Source organism: Theropithecus gelada, chromosome 4 (genome assembly GCF_003255815.1).
Source record: "Theropithecus gelada isolate Dixy chromosome 4, Tgel_1.0, whole genome shotgun sequence".
NCBI lineage: Eukaryota > Metazoa > Chordata > Mammalia > Primates > Cercopithecidae > Theropithecus > Theropithecus gelada.
Window position 1 is genome coordinate 41,533,939 of NC_037671.1, and position 16,981 is coordinate 41,550,919.

The 16,981-nt window shown below is 52.9% G+C and overlaps 1 protein-coding gene across 1 annotated transcript in view; it reads right to left on the reverse strand.

Annotated features, from left to right (window-relative positions):
• Positions 1–772: 772 nt before the first annotated feature.
• Positions 773–16,981, reverse strand: part of KCNK5 (potassium two pore domain channel subfamily K member 5) — a 40,536-nt gene continuing 24,327 nt past the window's right edge. The window contains exons 2-5 of the mRNA XM_025382916.1: positions 7,687–7,798; positions 6,395–6,561; positions 5,970–6,138; positions 773–3,550 (exon numbers count right to left, since the gene is read on the reverse strand). Of these exons, the coding sequence (XP_025238701.1) occupies positions 2,685–3,550; positions 5,970–6,138; positions 6,395–6,561; positions 7,687–7,798 (1,314 nt within the window). The 3' untranslated portion in view covers positions 773–2,684. The remainder of the gene's footprint in view (positions 3,551–5,969; positions 6,139–6,394; positions 6,562–7,686; positions 7,799–16,981) is intronic.

Below are 16,981 nucleotides of genomic sequence, written 5' to 3' on the forward strand. Positions count from 1 at the left end.
GGCCAGTCCCCAAACAGTTGAAGCCTGACAAAGCCTCCCTTTAGACAGATGGAGACAGATGCCCAGCTGAGCCTGGCTCCATTCTTCCTTCACATTCTTCCCAGTCCACAGTGCCCACGCTCAGGCTCTACATCTCCTGCCCACCCCTTGAGTTGAGAAGGCCTGAGCTTCGCTAAAGTTCTCTGGTCCACCTACCTGGAGACAGGAGCCCTTTCCAGAGATGCTGGGTGTGCCACAAAACCACAGGTAGTCTCTTTCATCTCATCACGGTGGTGGAGGGGACAGGAGTTGGGCTGCCTGGGTTTGAATCTAGGTTCACCATTTTCACTGAGATTTTTGCACAACGCAACCTCTCTGTGCCTGTTTCGTCGTCTATAAAATGGAGAGGTACTGCCCCCCTCAGTGCTCTTGCCAGGTCAAATGAGTCCACTCACACATTATTCAGTGCAAGCATTTAGTGCCTGACAAAGTGGTGAGTGACATGCGTTTGCCATGATCACTCCTGCCTCTCCCCTTGCTCCTCCGACTCCTTCCTGATTCTCAAACCTCTACTGCAATGTTCCTCCCGCATCCTTACCTCCCCACAGAGGCCTGCCTCTGCCTGTTCTCTTCACCCCTTTTCATTCTTTTCTCCCCTCCAGACCATCCAATCCTCTTATCAGTCAGTCCTGAGTCCTCCTTATCCTCTGTGGATGCGCCCAGGCTCCCCTGCTGCTCAGATACCAGAAGCCGACCCCTCTCTAATCTGCCCCCCACACAGCACGCACCGAGCTGGCCTGTCCACCTCATGTTTTATTGTAAAAATGTTAAAATAAATTACATTTGACAATATTGCCAGTATGTACAGTGTGTGCAATGCCAGGACAACCAGCAACAACATGAGTTCATTAAAACATTTCACAGAAAAATACGAGGCTGTTCCTTTTCAGGCCCCTGCCGGGCAGCAGCCTCTGCAAACGGCTAGAGAAGTGGGAGTGTGGGCACATGCCCATCACGGTCTTCACATGTTGGGGAGGTGGGCTCTGGCCTCACCACCCCACCGTAGTGGGGCAGAGGGCAGAGAGTGAAGGCGGCTGGGCGGCTCTGATGACTTGCCTCCTGCCCGGCCTCCAGTCACCTGCAGTGGATGCCCCTTCCTGCCTTTGCTCACCTCAGTGTCCCTTCTCCACCTCTGCTTGGGGACATGGCCCTTGACATCATGGCCTTGGATGACGTCACCAAGAAAGGCCCAACTTGAGTTGCACAGCAGGAGGGCAGACACTGGACCTCCCAATCCTGACGACCCTGCTCTTTAACCGCTGGCTCTGCAGCCAACAACAGATTCCAGGTATATAAAAACAGCAGTTTAAAAACATAAAACAAAAAATAACAAAAACATTCAGGACACAGTGGGCCAGCCCCAGGGGGCACATCATGGAGAAGCCAAGAACTCCAGTAGCAGCAAGTCCCGCCCACCCTCACCAGAGAGTCCAACAGTTTTCACATTACCTTTTGCTCCCCAGCCCAAATCCTTTCCTTTCCTTAAACACACACACGGGTGCACAGGCGTGCGTGCGCGCGCACACACGCACCGCACACACACACATGCACATCAAACAGTAGCTAGAGAGAGGAGCTTGATTCACATATTTGACCATTGCTCATTTGTGGGCCAACAGCAATTTGGCCTCACCCTGCCTGGCCCAAGGGGGCTGGTGGGAGGGGGAAGTGGGCAGTGAGGTCCTTGTTCAGGGCACAGGGAAGGAGAAGACAGCAGGATGGGGAGTGCAGCTCCTCAGGCCAGGGGGCGGGGTGTGCAGTTCTCCGGCGGGCAGGAGGGGTCAGGGCAGAACCAGCCAGAGCTGAGCCTCACTCTTGCAGCTCCCTGGCCACCAGCCCTAGCAGTCCCGGCTTCCAGTAACCCTGCCACTCTCCCTCCTACCACTCGGGGGCCCACAGAAAGCCTTGTGTCTGCCACTGCTTGACCTGAGACAGGGAACACGGCTTTGGGCTGGGCCTGAGTAGACCAACAAGCAGGATGAGGACCCCAGGCCCCAGGCCCACATGGGACTTGTTTCCAGGTCCTGTGAGTCAGGACTGTTTGAGCCCCTGCCCGCATCTCCTCACTCCTACCTCCAGCAGCCTCCACCCCACTACAGTTTGTAGTAGGTGCCCCACCTGACCAGCAGGCCCACAGCTGGGATGGCGGTGCTCCTGCGGAGGTACAGAAAGCACGGAAACGCCTGACCCCACACACAGCGGTACCTCCCCAGACACTTCAGAGCTCCCGCTCCAAATGTCGAGCTCAATAATGCCAGTAAACTTAAACAGCTGAGGCCCTGGGCCTCAGAGAACCGTGTGACACTCCAGCAAATGGTGGGGTGAAGACCATGCGAGCAAGGCCTCCTCAGGGTCAGTCCTGCCCACCTGTCCCACCAGCCTGCATGTCTTTGCATTGTGAGATACACCAGCCAAGCTCAGGACAGACGCCCCCACAGCCAGAGTGTGGATCAGCTGGATAACAGAGGCCCTGTCCTGGGCATGCATCCAACTGGGAATGATGGAAGGTTAGGAAGGCCCCTGGCCCCCACTCCCCAGTTCCAAGGCTGCCCCCCAACCAGGGCCAGGGGTTCTGGCCATCTCGGGACACCCCAGGGTGAGGGGGGAAGAGGCCGTCAAAGGTGGGGTGGGGAGCCGGCCCCGCCTCACGTGCCCTTGGGGCTGTTAGCCTTATTGTACTCATTCATTAGCTGTTCGTAAGGCACGGAGAGCTCAGACTCAGTGCTGGTGAAGGTGGACTCGTCGGAGGAGGGGAACTCGCCCATGTTCAGGGGTGCCTTGGCTTCGGCCCCCTGCTGGGGGCTCTCCTCCCCTGCCAAGTTGTCCTCTAGCGAGGACTTGGAGGTCTCCTCGTCCGAGAGGCCAGCCTCCGCGTTCACGAAGGTGATGCTGGCGTCCTGGAAGATGAGTGGGTGGTAGTCCTGGGCGTCCCATGGCTCACATTCCTCGCTGATGCGGTCCAGCTGGTTCATGAACACCTCGGGGGCAGGGGAGCTGTCTTCAGGGGCCCGTGCCACAGCCTCCTCATCTGGGGGCCTTGATACGTGGCCTTTGCTCCTCAGTGTCTGTGACACCTCTTCCAAGGTGGGCACCCGGTTCTTGGAGTAGACCACCAGGGGCGCCAGGGAAGGGGGCAGTGCTGGGAGCCCACCCCCTTGAGGCCCCAGCCCTGGGCCGGGGCCCGTCTCCCCACCCCCGCTTGTCTTCATGGCCTTCTTCCCGATCTGCTTGATGAGGTCGTTGTAGGTCTCTTCCTTCTTGGAAAGAAAGCTGAAGATGTTGACGTCCTTGGAGGCTGCGCTTCCCTTCACTTGCAAGGCCTTCCGGGAGTGTGGGGAGCTCTCAAAGGACTCCTTCCGTCGTCGCCGCCGCTTCTTAATGGCTTTATGGACTTCCACAAACATGCTCACCTTCCAGTTGACAAAAAGGGACAGCCAGGCCAGCCCCAAGTAGATCCAGAGCTCCACGAAGTAGCGGTACAGGGCGTGGTAGTTGGCGCTGGGGTTCACACCTGAGCAGACAGGCAGTCCAGAGGTCAGAGAGTTAGCAGGGCCCGGGAAATGTGCAATGGTCAATGCTGTGTGATCTGAGCAGGAGTCAGGCCAGAGCACAGGACAGGGGTGCAGTGGGATAGAAAGGGGCCTGTTCTAGACCCTGGACTATCCCATCTTCCCGAAGGGCTTGGGCCCACTGTCATTCATGACCCCATCCCAGTATCCAGCCTGTCTCTGAGTCTCGGTTTCCTCAACTACAAAAAGTCAAGACAGCCCAGGCACGGTGGCTCACGTCTGCAATCCCAGCACTTTGGGAGGTCAAGGCAGGTGGATCACTTGAGGTCAGGAGTTTGAGACCAGCCTGACCAACATGGTGAAACCCCGTCTCCACTAACAATACAACAATTAGCCGGGTATGGTGGCAGGCACCTGTAATCCCAGCTATTCAGGAGGCCTGAACCTGGGAGGCGGAGGTTGCAGTGAGCCAAGATCACACCACTGCCACTCTAGCCTGGGCAGCAGACACAGACTCCGTCTCAAAAAAAAAAAAAAAAAAAAAGTCAAGACAGTGACTCTTTGAAGGAAGCTAAAGGGGTTTTGGGGGACTGGCAATGTAACCAACACACAGGTCAAGAAATAGTTCATGAGTATTTATTTGCCTTTCTGTTGATTCTTCTACCATCCCCAGCTGTTCTGTGTATATGGTACAGTTCACTTAAAAACTGAAAAGATGGATATTACACAAGGGAGCCCCCAGCACCCTCCAAGCTGGGGCTAGACTCACACTGGTGGATTACAAACAAGGCTGGTGGTTAGGTCAGGATGACCCAGGAAGCACCTACCCTGGCAGGAAATACTTTGAACCATTGAACCATTTTTATTTTCCTTGAAGGTCTGGTCTGCCTTCCTGACTTCCTCCTTCTGGCTTCCTCAAATCAGCTCTCCCTTGACCTGGAGGAGGGTTCTGTCTGCTCCACATCCCCCTCCTGTTGCAGGGAGCCTTCCTGGATTACCCTCTACAGCTCTGAAGGTTCTTCTACACTCCAGGATTATTTGAAATGTCTTTTACGACTACATGTACAGGCATGTTGACCCATATTCCATTTGCCCCCTCGACTAGATACAAGAGCAACTTACAGAAGGGTCCTGGAGGAAGGGGGCTACCTCTTTCATCAGACTAGAGGTTCCTCTAGGTGCTGTTACCGGGTCGGTTCTCCTCCTCTGACCGAGCTCAGATAGCAGGTGCCCTGAGTGGTTCTGTTAATCCTGCTCAAGGCTCTCAATCACAAGCAGAGTTTCATGATGACAGTAATAGGGGCACACACTGATATAGCCAGGCCCTACCCTCAACACTCATGAATAGTTATTATTTTTACTAATTTTACAGATGAGAAAGCTGAGGCCGGGTTTGGTGTCTTGCTGGTGCTGAGAAAGTATGGCTAAATGTACATCTGTACTTCCCTAATACCAGAGGCATCTCCTTAGCCTGCTCTGGGCCTCAAGGGCTGGACAATGACAGGGTTGTGCCTTGTCCAAATGTACTGCCCAGGACAGCAGGCCCAGACTTGCTAGGGTCAGGGGAGTGTTTGTGCCTCTCTTTCCTGTTCCTCCCCCAACTCAGCCAACTGCTCCCAGATGCCACATACGTCAAGTACAAGGCTAGTGGTCTCCCACTGCCCTCTGGGCAAAAGGGAGGGGGTAGAGAACAGAGGCCTCTGGAGCAGAAGTTGAGGTCGCTGGGTCAACAGGGTCAAACAGGGTGTCAAGAAGATTAAGAACCAAGATGCTGTGCAGGCCACAAACACAAATGTGTGCATGGCTGGGGCCAGCTGGTGACAGGCCTTCAGACAAAGGGGCCAAAGAACCTCATCGCTTCCCTGGATTAAGCAGGGGAGGAGTAGGAGGGAGTGTCAGGGCTGGGGGCAGGGCAGCTGGGGAGAAGGCCTCCCTTGTCTTTAAGCTTGCTATAGCAGGAACAAAGCCCCAGGCCTCTGAGCCATGCCTCCAGGACAGCTCCCTCAGCTCTTGTGAAAGATGAAAGGCTGCTGAGGGTGTGGAGGGGGTGCTGGTGGGCTCAGGGGCTCCCTGGGTAACAGGTATCAACCATGCAGGCAGAAGGCCCTACTTGCAAGCCCTCCATGAAGCCAAGCTCAGGAGTCATGGGAGAACAGAGGGAGAGGAGATCAGAGACTGAGCAGACAGGAAAGGAGGAGGAAAAAAGTCATGTCTGAGAAAGGGAACCAGAGAGAAAAGAGTCTTCTGCCATCACTCCGGGTCTTGGTTTCCTCTTGCAACTGGCAGAGTGGGTTGACAATCCCGCTGGGTAAGAGAAGTGCCCAGAACATGGAACCCTACCACGGGCACCCCCAACATAGGTCTGCTGCGCTGAAACCAAAGAAGCAGAAAAAGAGGTGGGAGGCTGGGGCAGGGACTCACCGGCCACAAAGTCACCGAAGCCAATGGTGGAGATGGTGATGAAGGAGTAGTAGAGGCCCTCGATGTAGTTCCACCCCTCGGTCACCATGAACACGAAGGGTGGTATCACCAGGTGGACCAGGACGCCCCACACGATGAAGATGACTGTGCACGTGATCTGCGCCTTCCGCTGATGGGGAGCAGAAGGCCAAGTCAGACAACAGTGGAGACTTGGAAACCCAGCAAAGGCACCCGGAGGGCTAGGGAGTCAGCTAGAAGAGAGCCTAGCTGGGTACCCAGCCTGACCCAGGAGGGCAAGGAGCTGTGAAACTACCCTCTTGCCATCTGTCCTTACATCCCTGGTCCAATTCCTGGAGCCTTCCTGTCCTCCCCTCACCTGTCATGGTTCCCCCATCTCTGCCCAACACCCAGGGTAGGGGACATACCAGACTCACGCCTCTCTTGGTAAGGAACTGCCCTAGTCTCTTGGCGCGTCCCCCGAAGAACTTGCCCAGGGCACTGATCCACGTCAGGCAGAGCGGCACCCCGAAGAGACCATAGAAGACACAGAAGAGGCGACCAGCAGGGGTCTTGGGAGCCACATTGCCATATCCTGAGGAAGGAGAGAGTGAGGCCAAGAACAGGAGGGGTGGTCGAACCAATGGGCCTTGCTTCCAGCACACACACAGCCCATTCTCTAAGATAAACTGATACTGATCTATTATCAGTACTTAAGTAATGACATTTCCCTTGATCATACTCTGATCATGATCATTGATAAAGCAATTATGATGACATGAGCTGTATCTCCTCCATACAAGGAGCTCCCTGAAGGCAGGGACTAAGCCTGGTCAACAGGTCTTCCATTAGTCCATATGGTACCACTGTGCAAGTTACAAGACATGCTGTCTGTGTAGATTCCCCAGAAGCACTGTGGTAGATGGTCTCCAAAGATAGCCATCCTCAATTCCCTTCCTTCTTATGCAACTACTCACACCAACGTGTCGTCTAATCCTCTTCCCTTGGAATCTGAGCTTTAGTGGCTTCACAACAGAAGCAGTCTAGGCAGTGGAAGTGATGCTGGACAGGTGAGGTCTAAGAAGCCTGCTGCTTTTCGCCTTGGTTCCCACATGCAGGTAGAAAACACATGCAGAGGCCTTGTGTTTTCATCCCCAGATGAGCTCCCAGCCAACAGCCAGCATCAGCTGTCAAACCTGTGATGGGAGGAGCCATCTGGGCCATCAGATGAGTTTGGCTTTCAGAGGATTCCAGCCCAGCCATTGGTTGACTGCCACTGCATTGGGAGCCCAAGCAAGAACTGGCCAGCTGAGCCCAGTCAAGCTCACAGAATGGTGAAAGAGAAGAAGCTGCATTTTGAGCCAAACTTCTGGACTGGTTGGCTATGCAGCCTGAGAAATGAAACAGACACCCAGCTTGGTAAGTAGTCATGATCTGGGTTTCTGCAATGAGCAATCTGGTTAATCTCTTGCATGGCTCTGGCCATGAGGCTGTGTCACTGTTTCTGCTCAAAGAGCCCAGGTTGAGACTCATGGAAACCTTCCCAGGCATGATCAGCTACCAAGGACTTACTAAATCCCTAAGAAAGTATCAAAAGAATAGCCTGCAACTGGCCTGATTATAGCCCCAATAGGGCTGAGTGACCAGAGTTGGGTTTCTAGAAAGGTTCTGAGGAGCTAGGACATGGATGTATGTGTCCTACAGGTCCCAGAAGACTTACCAATGGTGGTGATGACAGTCGCTGCAAAAATCATTGCATTGGGCCAGTTCCAGTTGTTGAAGGTCTGGTTCCCTGTGATGGCCACACCCTGTCCTGCAGCATCAGATACCACCTACAATGAGAAATAGTAAAGGTCAGAGCTGAAGCCACACTTAACAGATGCTGACTGACAGAACTGCACTAAACTCCTTGTAAGCATTCTCATTTAATCATCACAATAAGAAGGTGGCAGTGTCTCCATGTTACAGATGAAACATTGTATAGAGAATCAGAGAGGTTACCTGATTTGCCCAAGGTAAAGATATGAACCCAGGCAATCTGGCTCCAGAGTTCATTCTTTCACTGAGTCAATGATTCTCCAACTTACTAGCATGCACCAGGATCACCTGGAAATCTTGTTCAACAGACTGCTGGCCCCTACTACCCCGAGTTTCTTATTTAGGAGGTCAAGAAGGAACACTTCTAAACACGTTCCCAGGTGATGCTATGGACAGGGACCACACTTTGAGAACCACTGCACTAGATTATTCTGCCTCCCAAAAAAAGCATATGTGAGGCAGACACACACAAGGAGGTCCCCTGTGCCCCACCCAGCCCTCCATGGAGGGTGTTCTATCTGCAGAGACCAGGTCCTTGTTTGGGGTTGGCTGGGGAGGGGCCTCCCATATACCCTTCAGCCCACTGTAGGATACCTGCTGAGGTCAGCTCAGTGCCCTGTTGACTTGTCCTCAGAGGGCGTGCAAATCAGCAGGTCCTCCTTTCCACCAGCCTAGGACTCTACCCTCTTCCCTACCGGCTCTCACTTCCCTCCCTTCCCTGTAGCCCTTTCTCTCTCTACCCTGGACTGAGCAACTCTCTGGGAAGGGACAGATCAGAAGGTGAGTATATTTCAGGGTGACTCATAATTGTGCTATCAATCCCCAAAGAGCTTCCAGTAACTGTGGATAGCAAGTGAGAGGCCACCTGGGGATGGGATGTCCCCCTGGAGACTGCAGGGGGCGGTGGGGCAGAGGTGTGGGGAACTTATCTACTCCTGCAATACTGACAGCGGCAAACCTGTTTCCATCTGACAAGGCCCTAACTCTGCCATCACCACTGGCCTCAACCTATCTATGGGGCTTTATCAGCTGGCAGGGCCTGGACTCCAGAAGCCGCCTAAGAAGAGGCTCTAAATCTGGGGCTCCGTGGGGCTCAGGCCCCCCCATGGAAGGGCTGAGGATGGGTAGGCCATCCAGACCAGAAGCTAGGCATTCAGCCAAACTCCCTATAAAAACCAAGGACTGAGAAAGAAGAGACAGAAGAGTGAGGGATAGAAACAGAGGGAGACAGAAAAACCTTGTTTCTAACCTACCCAGGGCATGATTGAGGTTTGGTGGGAAAAAGGGTATGGGTGGGTTGTTCTGAAGGAATGTGCAATTTGCAGAGCAGCAGCTGGCCTGTGTAAGTGGATCTGCACACTCTGCAAAGAATGTTCCATGACGGCATGTTTGTCTGTCAGACCATCAAACCACACTGCTCACTGCCCTGCCTCCTCTGGCATTTCATAGCATCTCCAAGGCTGGGAAGGCTGTGCAGCATCAAAGTGGAAAGTGGGGACCATCGCATCCAACTCTGGCCAAGGCAGCCCCTACCCTCAGAGAGCTCTCTGTCTAGCTGGCCAGACCATTTCAATGTGAAATGGCTAAAGGACATTCAGATACTAACAGGCCAAAAGCAGAGCTAAAACAAATACTAAGGACCATCCAATGGGTTTCCGAAAACATCAAATCTGTTTGGAGCAAGAGAATGAGGAAGTACCAGGGTCACGTTAATGTTAAACAGATGGCAGAGAAAGCGGAACCACTCAGCTCTCCTTTGGCATCTACCTTTGTTATCTCAGATATCGATCTTCAGCGGGACTGGCCTACAAGAAAAGAGTATATAAGAACGTACAAGAACATCTTGAAATGATAATTGAATCACTGACCAAAGGTGAGTCTGCAGCACCACCTCTGGTCATCCCCCATGGGATCATGGGGAACAGGAAAGATGTTGGAAGACAAGCTGTTCCCATTTTTCACAAAAAGGAAAAAGGTGGATTCTAGAAATTCAGAAAACAAACCTGAACTCTTGCAAACCTCAAAATGGGGAGAGGAGAATGTTTGGAACATGCAGAAGAGGAAGTGGTGGGCACTAGAAACTAGCACAGATTTGCCCAGAACAAGTCATGCTCAGCTAAGTGCATCTCCTTTTCAAAGGGGTTGCAAAGCCTTGAAGTTCTGTGGAATGGAATCCATCTAGATATCAGCAAGGCAGCTAACAGATGGGCTTAAAGAAACTCATGTGGACAAGACACAGCAATGTCAGTGGAGCCAGGATTAATTGGGTCCATTCAAAGGCAGACAAACAACCCCGGGAGGTATTGATCATTATCAACCCAGACTGTCTCCACCATCATGCTTAAGGCCTGGCTTTCTTCAATATTTTAAACCACAGCACAATGAGGACAGAGATGGCTTACCAATCCAATGTGCCGTGGATGCAAAATTGGGGATAAGGATGGGATGGGAAGATAGCTAACACACAGCAATGGTAGTATCAAGATTCAAAATCATCTGGCTGGATATAGGGGCCAAAATCAACAACATACAAGTATCTGCTTAAATGTTTAAGTCTTACACTTTGGATTGGAAAAGACTGGTAAAGGATTGAAGGGAAAAGTCCCTGGATATTAGCTGACCATGAATCAACAAACACTAGGATGGCTGTCACAAGAAAAGTAAATGCAATCTCAGGCTATGTCAACTCCAGGTCTATCCAGGGCTGGGAGGTAACAAGCCCACTGTTCCTTGCAGGGTCAGGCCACATATGGGGCACCTTGTTTCATTCTGGGTGTCAGACTTCACACGATATGCTATCCAACAGGCCAAAAGTCAAAGGCGAGATGGGGTGGCTGTTTTGGATAATGAGTCTACAAAGAGCTACTCCTTGTAGTAATCAATTTCTGATAATGCAAAGTATTTAGACCGGGGTAGCCAGCATCCATCAAGGGTGTTGTGGAAGGTATGTCTGGAACAGGGGTTCTCCACTGGGGTGGTAGTGCCTTTTGGAAGTGTCTGGAAATGCTTTCTAAGGAGGAATGTTGCATGTGCCAGGCACTGTTCTAGGCAGTGAGGATACTGCAGTGAATGGACAGAATATCAGACCTCCTCATATGTTTATTCTAATGGGTGATGGGAGATGCTCTGGCTCTATCCAAGTGCTAGTGGAGAGAAGCGGTACTAGGGCTGCTGTATGTCAGACACCCCTCGCCGGGGCTTTTACACACGTTACCTAACTGGCTCTTCCTGTCATTCTGCCAGGCATCACTTGGCAGAAGAGGAAAGCCGGGCTCAGGGAGCTGAGGTCTGGATGTGAATCTGGGGTGCCAGCTCCCTATTCCCACCATGTGTATCTGTGGATACCTCAGTGACCATGGTTGGGATTATGCAGGAAGAGGGGGGGCTTTAATTGGTCTTCTAGAACAGAAAAGCTGACCCAGGACTGAGGCCATCACTGGGTTAGGGGGAGGGACGTAGGAGAGCCAGGTAAACACCCTGTCAGACAAGGCGTCCCGTCCTCGGGGTTAGGGAAACAGCTTTCACGGGAGGAGGTGGCCCCTGTTCACTGGCTGGATTCTTTAACTTGGCTCCCAAATTCACACGAGACAATATTTTCATTTTCCATACAAGCCTGGAGAGTGACGGGAAAAGGGGAGCCTGCACACAGCCCAGGCCCAGCTCTTGTTTGGGAACGGAGTAGAGTTCCCTGCCTCTGTCACCGTCATAAAGCAGCTGTGATTTACAGAGGGCTTCCTATGTGTCAAGAGTTGGGCTTAGCATTTTATGTGCCTTTAGCTCATTTAGTGAGGACAGAATCCTGCTGGGAAGATACTATAATTTTTTCCACTTTGCAACTGAGGATTTGAGGCTTAGAGGGGTTACGTGCTAAAAACAATGAAGCCAGGACTAGAACCCAGGCCCATCTGGGTCCTAACTGCTGTTCTCCTATCTCCTGTCCCCATCAAGGCCACAGGAAAAAGGCCTGTGCATACTTCCACCCCCTTCCCACCAGCTGAAAAAACAGTCCCCTAAAACCAGTTCAGCCACTCTGACCAGCCCTCATTCTGTTGCTCCAGCGAGGAAACAGCCATGTGTGCCCTTGCCCAGAGCTTCAGACGGCCAGCTGCCCCAACCCTACCTTCCCAGGCGCTCGCTGTGCTGACTGAGTAATCTGGATTCCTAGACATCCCCTCATCTCCCAAGGATCTGAGGCTTCCCTGGGCAGTGGTGGGGCTTCCCCTTCCTGGAGAGAGGGATCTAGACTGGGACTCTGGGACATGCTGCCCACCTTCAGACATGGGCAGGTAGGGCAAGGTGGGCACTTCCCCTCTACGGGGTGGGGTAAGGGAAACCAAAGTCCAGATGTTAGCCTGTTGGGATCACAGCTATCTGGAACCCATAGAGCTACTCCGGGCCCTGCCTCCAGCTCTGCAGCCGCCATCGCTTTAGGATCACAGGATTCTTTCTTGCTCTGCAGGATGCAGCCTTAACAATCTTCCTCAATTCCAGCCTCTGCTAGACTCCTGGATTGTCAGTGGTTCATGGGTTCATGGGCCAACCCTTCTTTACCATTCCCAGCTGCATCAATTCTTTTTTCTTTTCCCTTCTTTTTTTCCTTTTTTTTTTTTTTTTTTTTTTGCGATAGAGTCTCACTCTGTCACCCAGGCTAGAGTGCAGTGGTACAATCTCAGCTCACTGCAGCCTCAGCCTCCTGGGTTCAAGCGATTCTCCTGCCTCAGCATCTCAAGTAGCTGGGACTATAGGCACGTGCCACCACGCCCAGCTAATTTTGTATTTTTAGTAGAGACGAGGTTTCTCCATGTTGGTCAGGCTGGTCTCAAACTCCTGACCTCGGGTGATCCACCTGCCTCCGCCTCCCAAAGTGCTGGGATTACAAGGCATGAGCCACCGCGCCCGGCCATCAGTTCTTAATTCACTGTGTCAAAGCTCACTTGCCCCTCTGGAGGGACAGTAAAATCAGGCCCTGGAAAGGAAAATAGAGCTGATCTCCTTACATGCACGGTGCTTGGCAGTACAGAAAGAAACCTATCATTCCTCTCACTTCCCCTCCCAGCCACCTTGTAAGGGATGTAGGCATGGCTTATTCATTCTTATTTCATAAATAATACATTGATATTTAAGCACTTATGAAGACAGGCACCTAAATCTAAGCACTTCACTTATCTCACAAAATGTCAATACCCTCTAAAGTAGATACTATTACTACCCCCATCGTACAGATGAGGAAACAGAAGCATTTGCCCAAGGTCACAGAGCTAGTTAGTCGTGGAGCTGGGAGGAGGGCCCAGATGGCTCCTGACCTCTGCACTATCTAGAGATGGGGGAAAAGGCACGCAGGTGGGCTTCTAGGTACAAGTGAAAGGGCCTACCAGGCAATATCCACAGACATGCAGACTCCCCTAGAGTGTCAGCTTCGTGGGGACAGGGCCTTTTATTTGTTTTGTGTTCCACTGATGTATTCCCCAAACTTAGAGCACTGCCTAGCACACAGTAGCTATTCAACAAATATTTATTGAATGAGTGAATAAATACATTTAAATAAATAAGGGTATATTCCCTGGCCTCAACTCACTTGTCCTCTAGTGCCCCTCCAGCCCCAACCACTTCCAGCATCATTCTGCAGTTGGCTTTTAACTGAATTCATCAGTTAAACAAGGTGGAGGCCTGAAGAACAAGAGGGCAGGAAGAAGAGGCACAGACCCCAGCAGCAGCGGGGCTCACAGGGCTGCTGAAACCACCAGCATCCAACTGGTCTTGGGTTGAAGAGGCGGGGACCACCAGGCTGAGAGGAGAGGGCAGGGGGCCAGGAGCTGGGGAAGGGGCAAGGTGAGGGAGGCAGACAAGAGCCCAGAGGAGAGAGTTCAACACGGGAGAGTAATCAGCAGTGGAGGGGGAGAGGTCCCTCAGGTGGCTGGGACTGTCCTTCCTGCAGGGAGGAAACTCCCTCGGAAAACTCCCTCGGGAAACTCCACGAGGGCAGTGGATGTACCGAGAGCAGGCAAAGGAACGGAAGAGTCAGTAGAAATTGCACATCTACTTCCAGCTAAAACCTGCCAGATGGGAGCAGGTTTTCAGCAGAAACCTCTGGGCTTCTGACTTTCACAGGCCTGGGAGCCCTGTCCTCAGTAGGAGGAACAAAGAAAACAAGGCCGGTGACCCTGCCCGCGTTGTTCTCAGGCTGACCACTTTCCTTACTGAATCCCGAAGCCCCTCCTCTCTGAGGACACTCAATCAATCCCACTGGCAGCAGGGCCGCTGCAGCTCAGGCTGAGCTCTATCCAGGAAGCCACAGGGCCATCTTTCAAATGCAGACCTGTGCTCATGGAAAAGGTGGAACCAACCTGGATTTGAATCAGAGGGGTCTCTCGATGGTTGGCAACAAACCTCTGGGTAAATAACTTAGCCTCTCAGCCTTACTTCCTCTGTCCGCAAAATAACACCTACTCTGCACATATGAAAAGCACCTAGGACACAGTAAGCACTGGATAAATGTATCTGCAGTCAATACTGTGATTCACATGTGTGTCCGTCAGGAACAAGACCCTGCAGAGATCTGAGACCCAGAAGCAAAGGTGCTCACCCCCAAAGCTGAAGCAGAGGGGCTGGCACGTCCCAGACAAGCGGTAGAGAAGGACTAGGGGTTTCAAGTCTTGTGCCTGGAAGACAGGAAAGGGTGAGAACACTGTCCCTAACCTTCTTCACAACTGCCACCTCTTCCCATTTCCCCATTTTAACAGAGAAAACTGTCGATTTTCAGCCTGATCCTCCTCAGGCCACATGGAGGAAGGGACTGTGGCTCCAGAGATATTCCCTGGCCACCTGATGGCTGGGAGTCAGGGGCGGAGGGAAACGGGCAAGCCCAAGATGCCCCACCCCATCCCTCAGAAGCCCCATCTCTCCTGGCCTCTGCCCCCCAGAGGCTCACAGTCACCCTGGCCAGTTTCCCGTCCAACCAAGCAAGTTGGGCAGGACTGCTGAGGGAAAGAAATGCCACCATTGGTCCCATCCTGTCTTCACCGCTTCCCCGCCATCACCCTGGCAGCCGCCGGGTACCTCCCCAGGTGGGGCTGAGGCCAGGACGTGTTAGATGGCAGCTTCTCGGAACTCTAGTCCAGCTCGCTCCCAGCCCCCACCCAGTGTGACCATGAAGCAAGACATGGGCAGTGCCTTGCAGTACAGGCTGCTCAGCGGATCCCCTTGGAGGTCAAATAAATGCTATGCCTGGTCCCCAGCCACAGATATTCTGTTGACCTGGCACGGCTTTTAAAAAGCTCCAGAAGTTGATTCTAATATGCAGGCGCTGCCCTAGTGGAAGTTGACAGGGGGAGGGAGGCTCAGGCCTTCTCCATCTTCCTGTCTAAAATGGAGTATGCAGGGCAGAGAGAAGGAATTCTTGGTATTTTCCTCACTGCCTCTCGCCCCGGGTCAGGTGACCAGGGTGTGGCTCAGAGGGCAGCTGTAGTTTACAAGCAAGACATTGGCAAGGGCCCAGTGGTGCCACCCTGATACCTGCACCAGCAGCCAGTCCAGCTCGCCTGAGCTTTGTCTCTCCCAGGGAAGGAGCAGATACTGGTCCAAAGGCAGCAGGGCCGCACCCATCTCCTCCAAGACCAGAGCTGGGCTGTTGCAGAGCGGACTTTGTTAACTTGTGGTTGCTTATCTGTTTTCTCAGATTTGCTCTGATATCTGTCTGGAGTATTGATCACATTTGAGAAGAAGGCAGGCAGGCCAAATCAATGGCTGGTGGCTTTGCTGTGCTAGGACGTCGGCACAGGGCCTAAAGACCCAGGCTTGGCTCAGCTCTGCCAGTACCATCTTGAGATCCTCCAAGAATCTTTGATTGCTTTGCCTGCCCACTTCTCCGTAAAATGAGGAGGTTGGACTATGACTACTGGAGTCCCCCTGCCTGGGCAGGTGATACCTCGCCTACCTCCTCCCTCCACAGTACATTCAAGAAAGTGCATTTCTATCCTCAGGATTTAGCTCATCGGTCACCATACTACTATTTTAACCTGGACTGCAAACTGAGATCATCTGAGAGAGCTTGGAAAAATACTCCTGCCCGGGTCCTGCCCCTAGAGATGTTGAAAGAAATAGTCTGGGGCCTGAACTGTTAACCAGGATGCTTCAAAGCTCCCCCAGGTGATTCTAATCTTATGTTCAGCCAGGTTTCAAAAGCACTGCCCTAGATCCAATCCATTCTCCCTCCTTGTTAGGGACTTGAGTGCGGCCCCACTCCTGACATCAGCACGAGGCTGGCTGTGCATGCATACAAGCGGAACTGTCCTCTTGTCCACCTTTGGGCTTCCCCCAGCCCACCCTCCTGGGCCATCTCTCAGCAGTCTCTGCAGAGCCCAGAGGCGCTGCTAGGTCTCACGCTCAAGAGGGCAAGCCCCTGCCAGATGGGAGCAGGTTTTCAGCAGAAACCTCTGGACTTCCGACTTTCACAGGCCTGGGAGCCCTGTCCTCACTGGGAGGAACAAAGAAAACAAGGCAGGTGACCCTGTCCGCATTGTTCTCAGGCTGGGACGGTAATCCCCCGGGGCAGGGGGCAGCTGAGCATCCCTCCTGTGAGAGCAAGCCCAGGGCAGAGCTGACCTGAGGTTGCAGGTTTGGCTAAGGCAAGCAGTGAAGGACTGGTGGGGCCCGAGCTCAGATGGAATGTCAGCATGTGCTCTCAGGCACCTGGATGGCTGGGCTGATCAGTGACTGACCGTGGAAATTCCTGTGTGGGCAGACACAGGGGACCTCGAGGGCCCCTTCCTGGTCCCACAACACCGCTGTGTGCCTGAGAAGTGGCCCTGGGGAGCAGGAAAGAGCCCCCCTCCCTCCCAGAGGTAGCAGATGACCCTCTGAGATCAGCTCTCGAAATCTATCCCTGCCTCATCTTCTCAGGGAAGGTAGAATGTGTCCAGGGAGGCTTAAATGACAAGAGGGGCATCCTTCATCTACCTGCAGCTTCTCTACCCCAATTCACAACCACTGCCCTGCCCAGGGTGGCTGGGGCCCAGGTCTGTGGTACTGTGTTGGTGTCTCTGCCCTATCTGGGACACTGAGGCCTGGATTTGTGACTTTGTCCCCTTCTCTTCCCAGAGTTCAGATCCCAGGGGTGTCTGATGCCTCTCTGCCCTGACTGATGCCAAGAGGTGTCTCCCAATTAGTGGGACAACAGTGTCAGCAGGGGCAGGAAACAG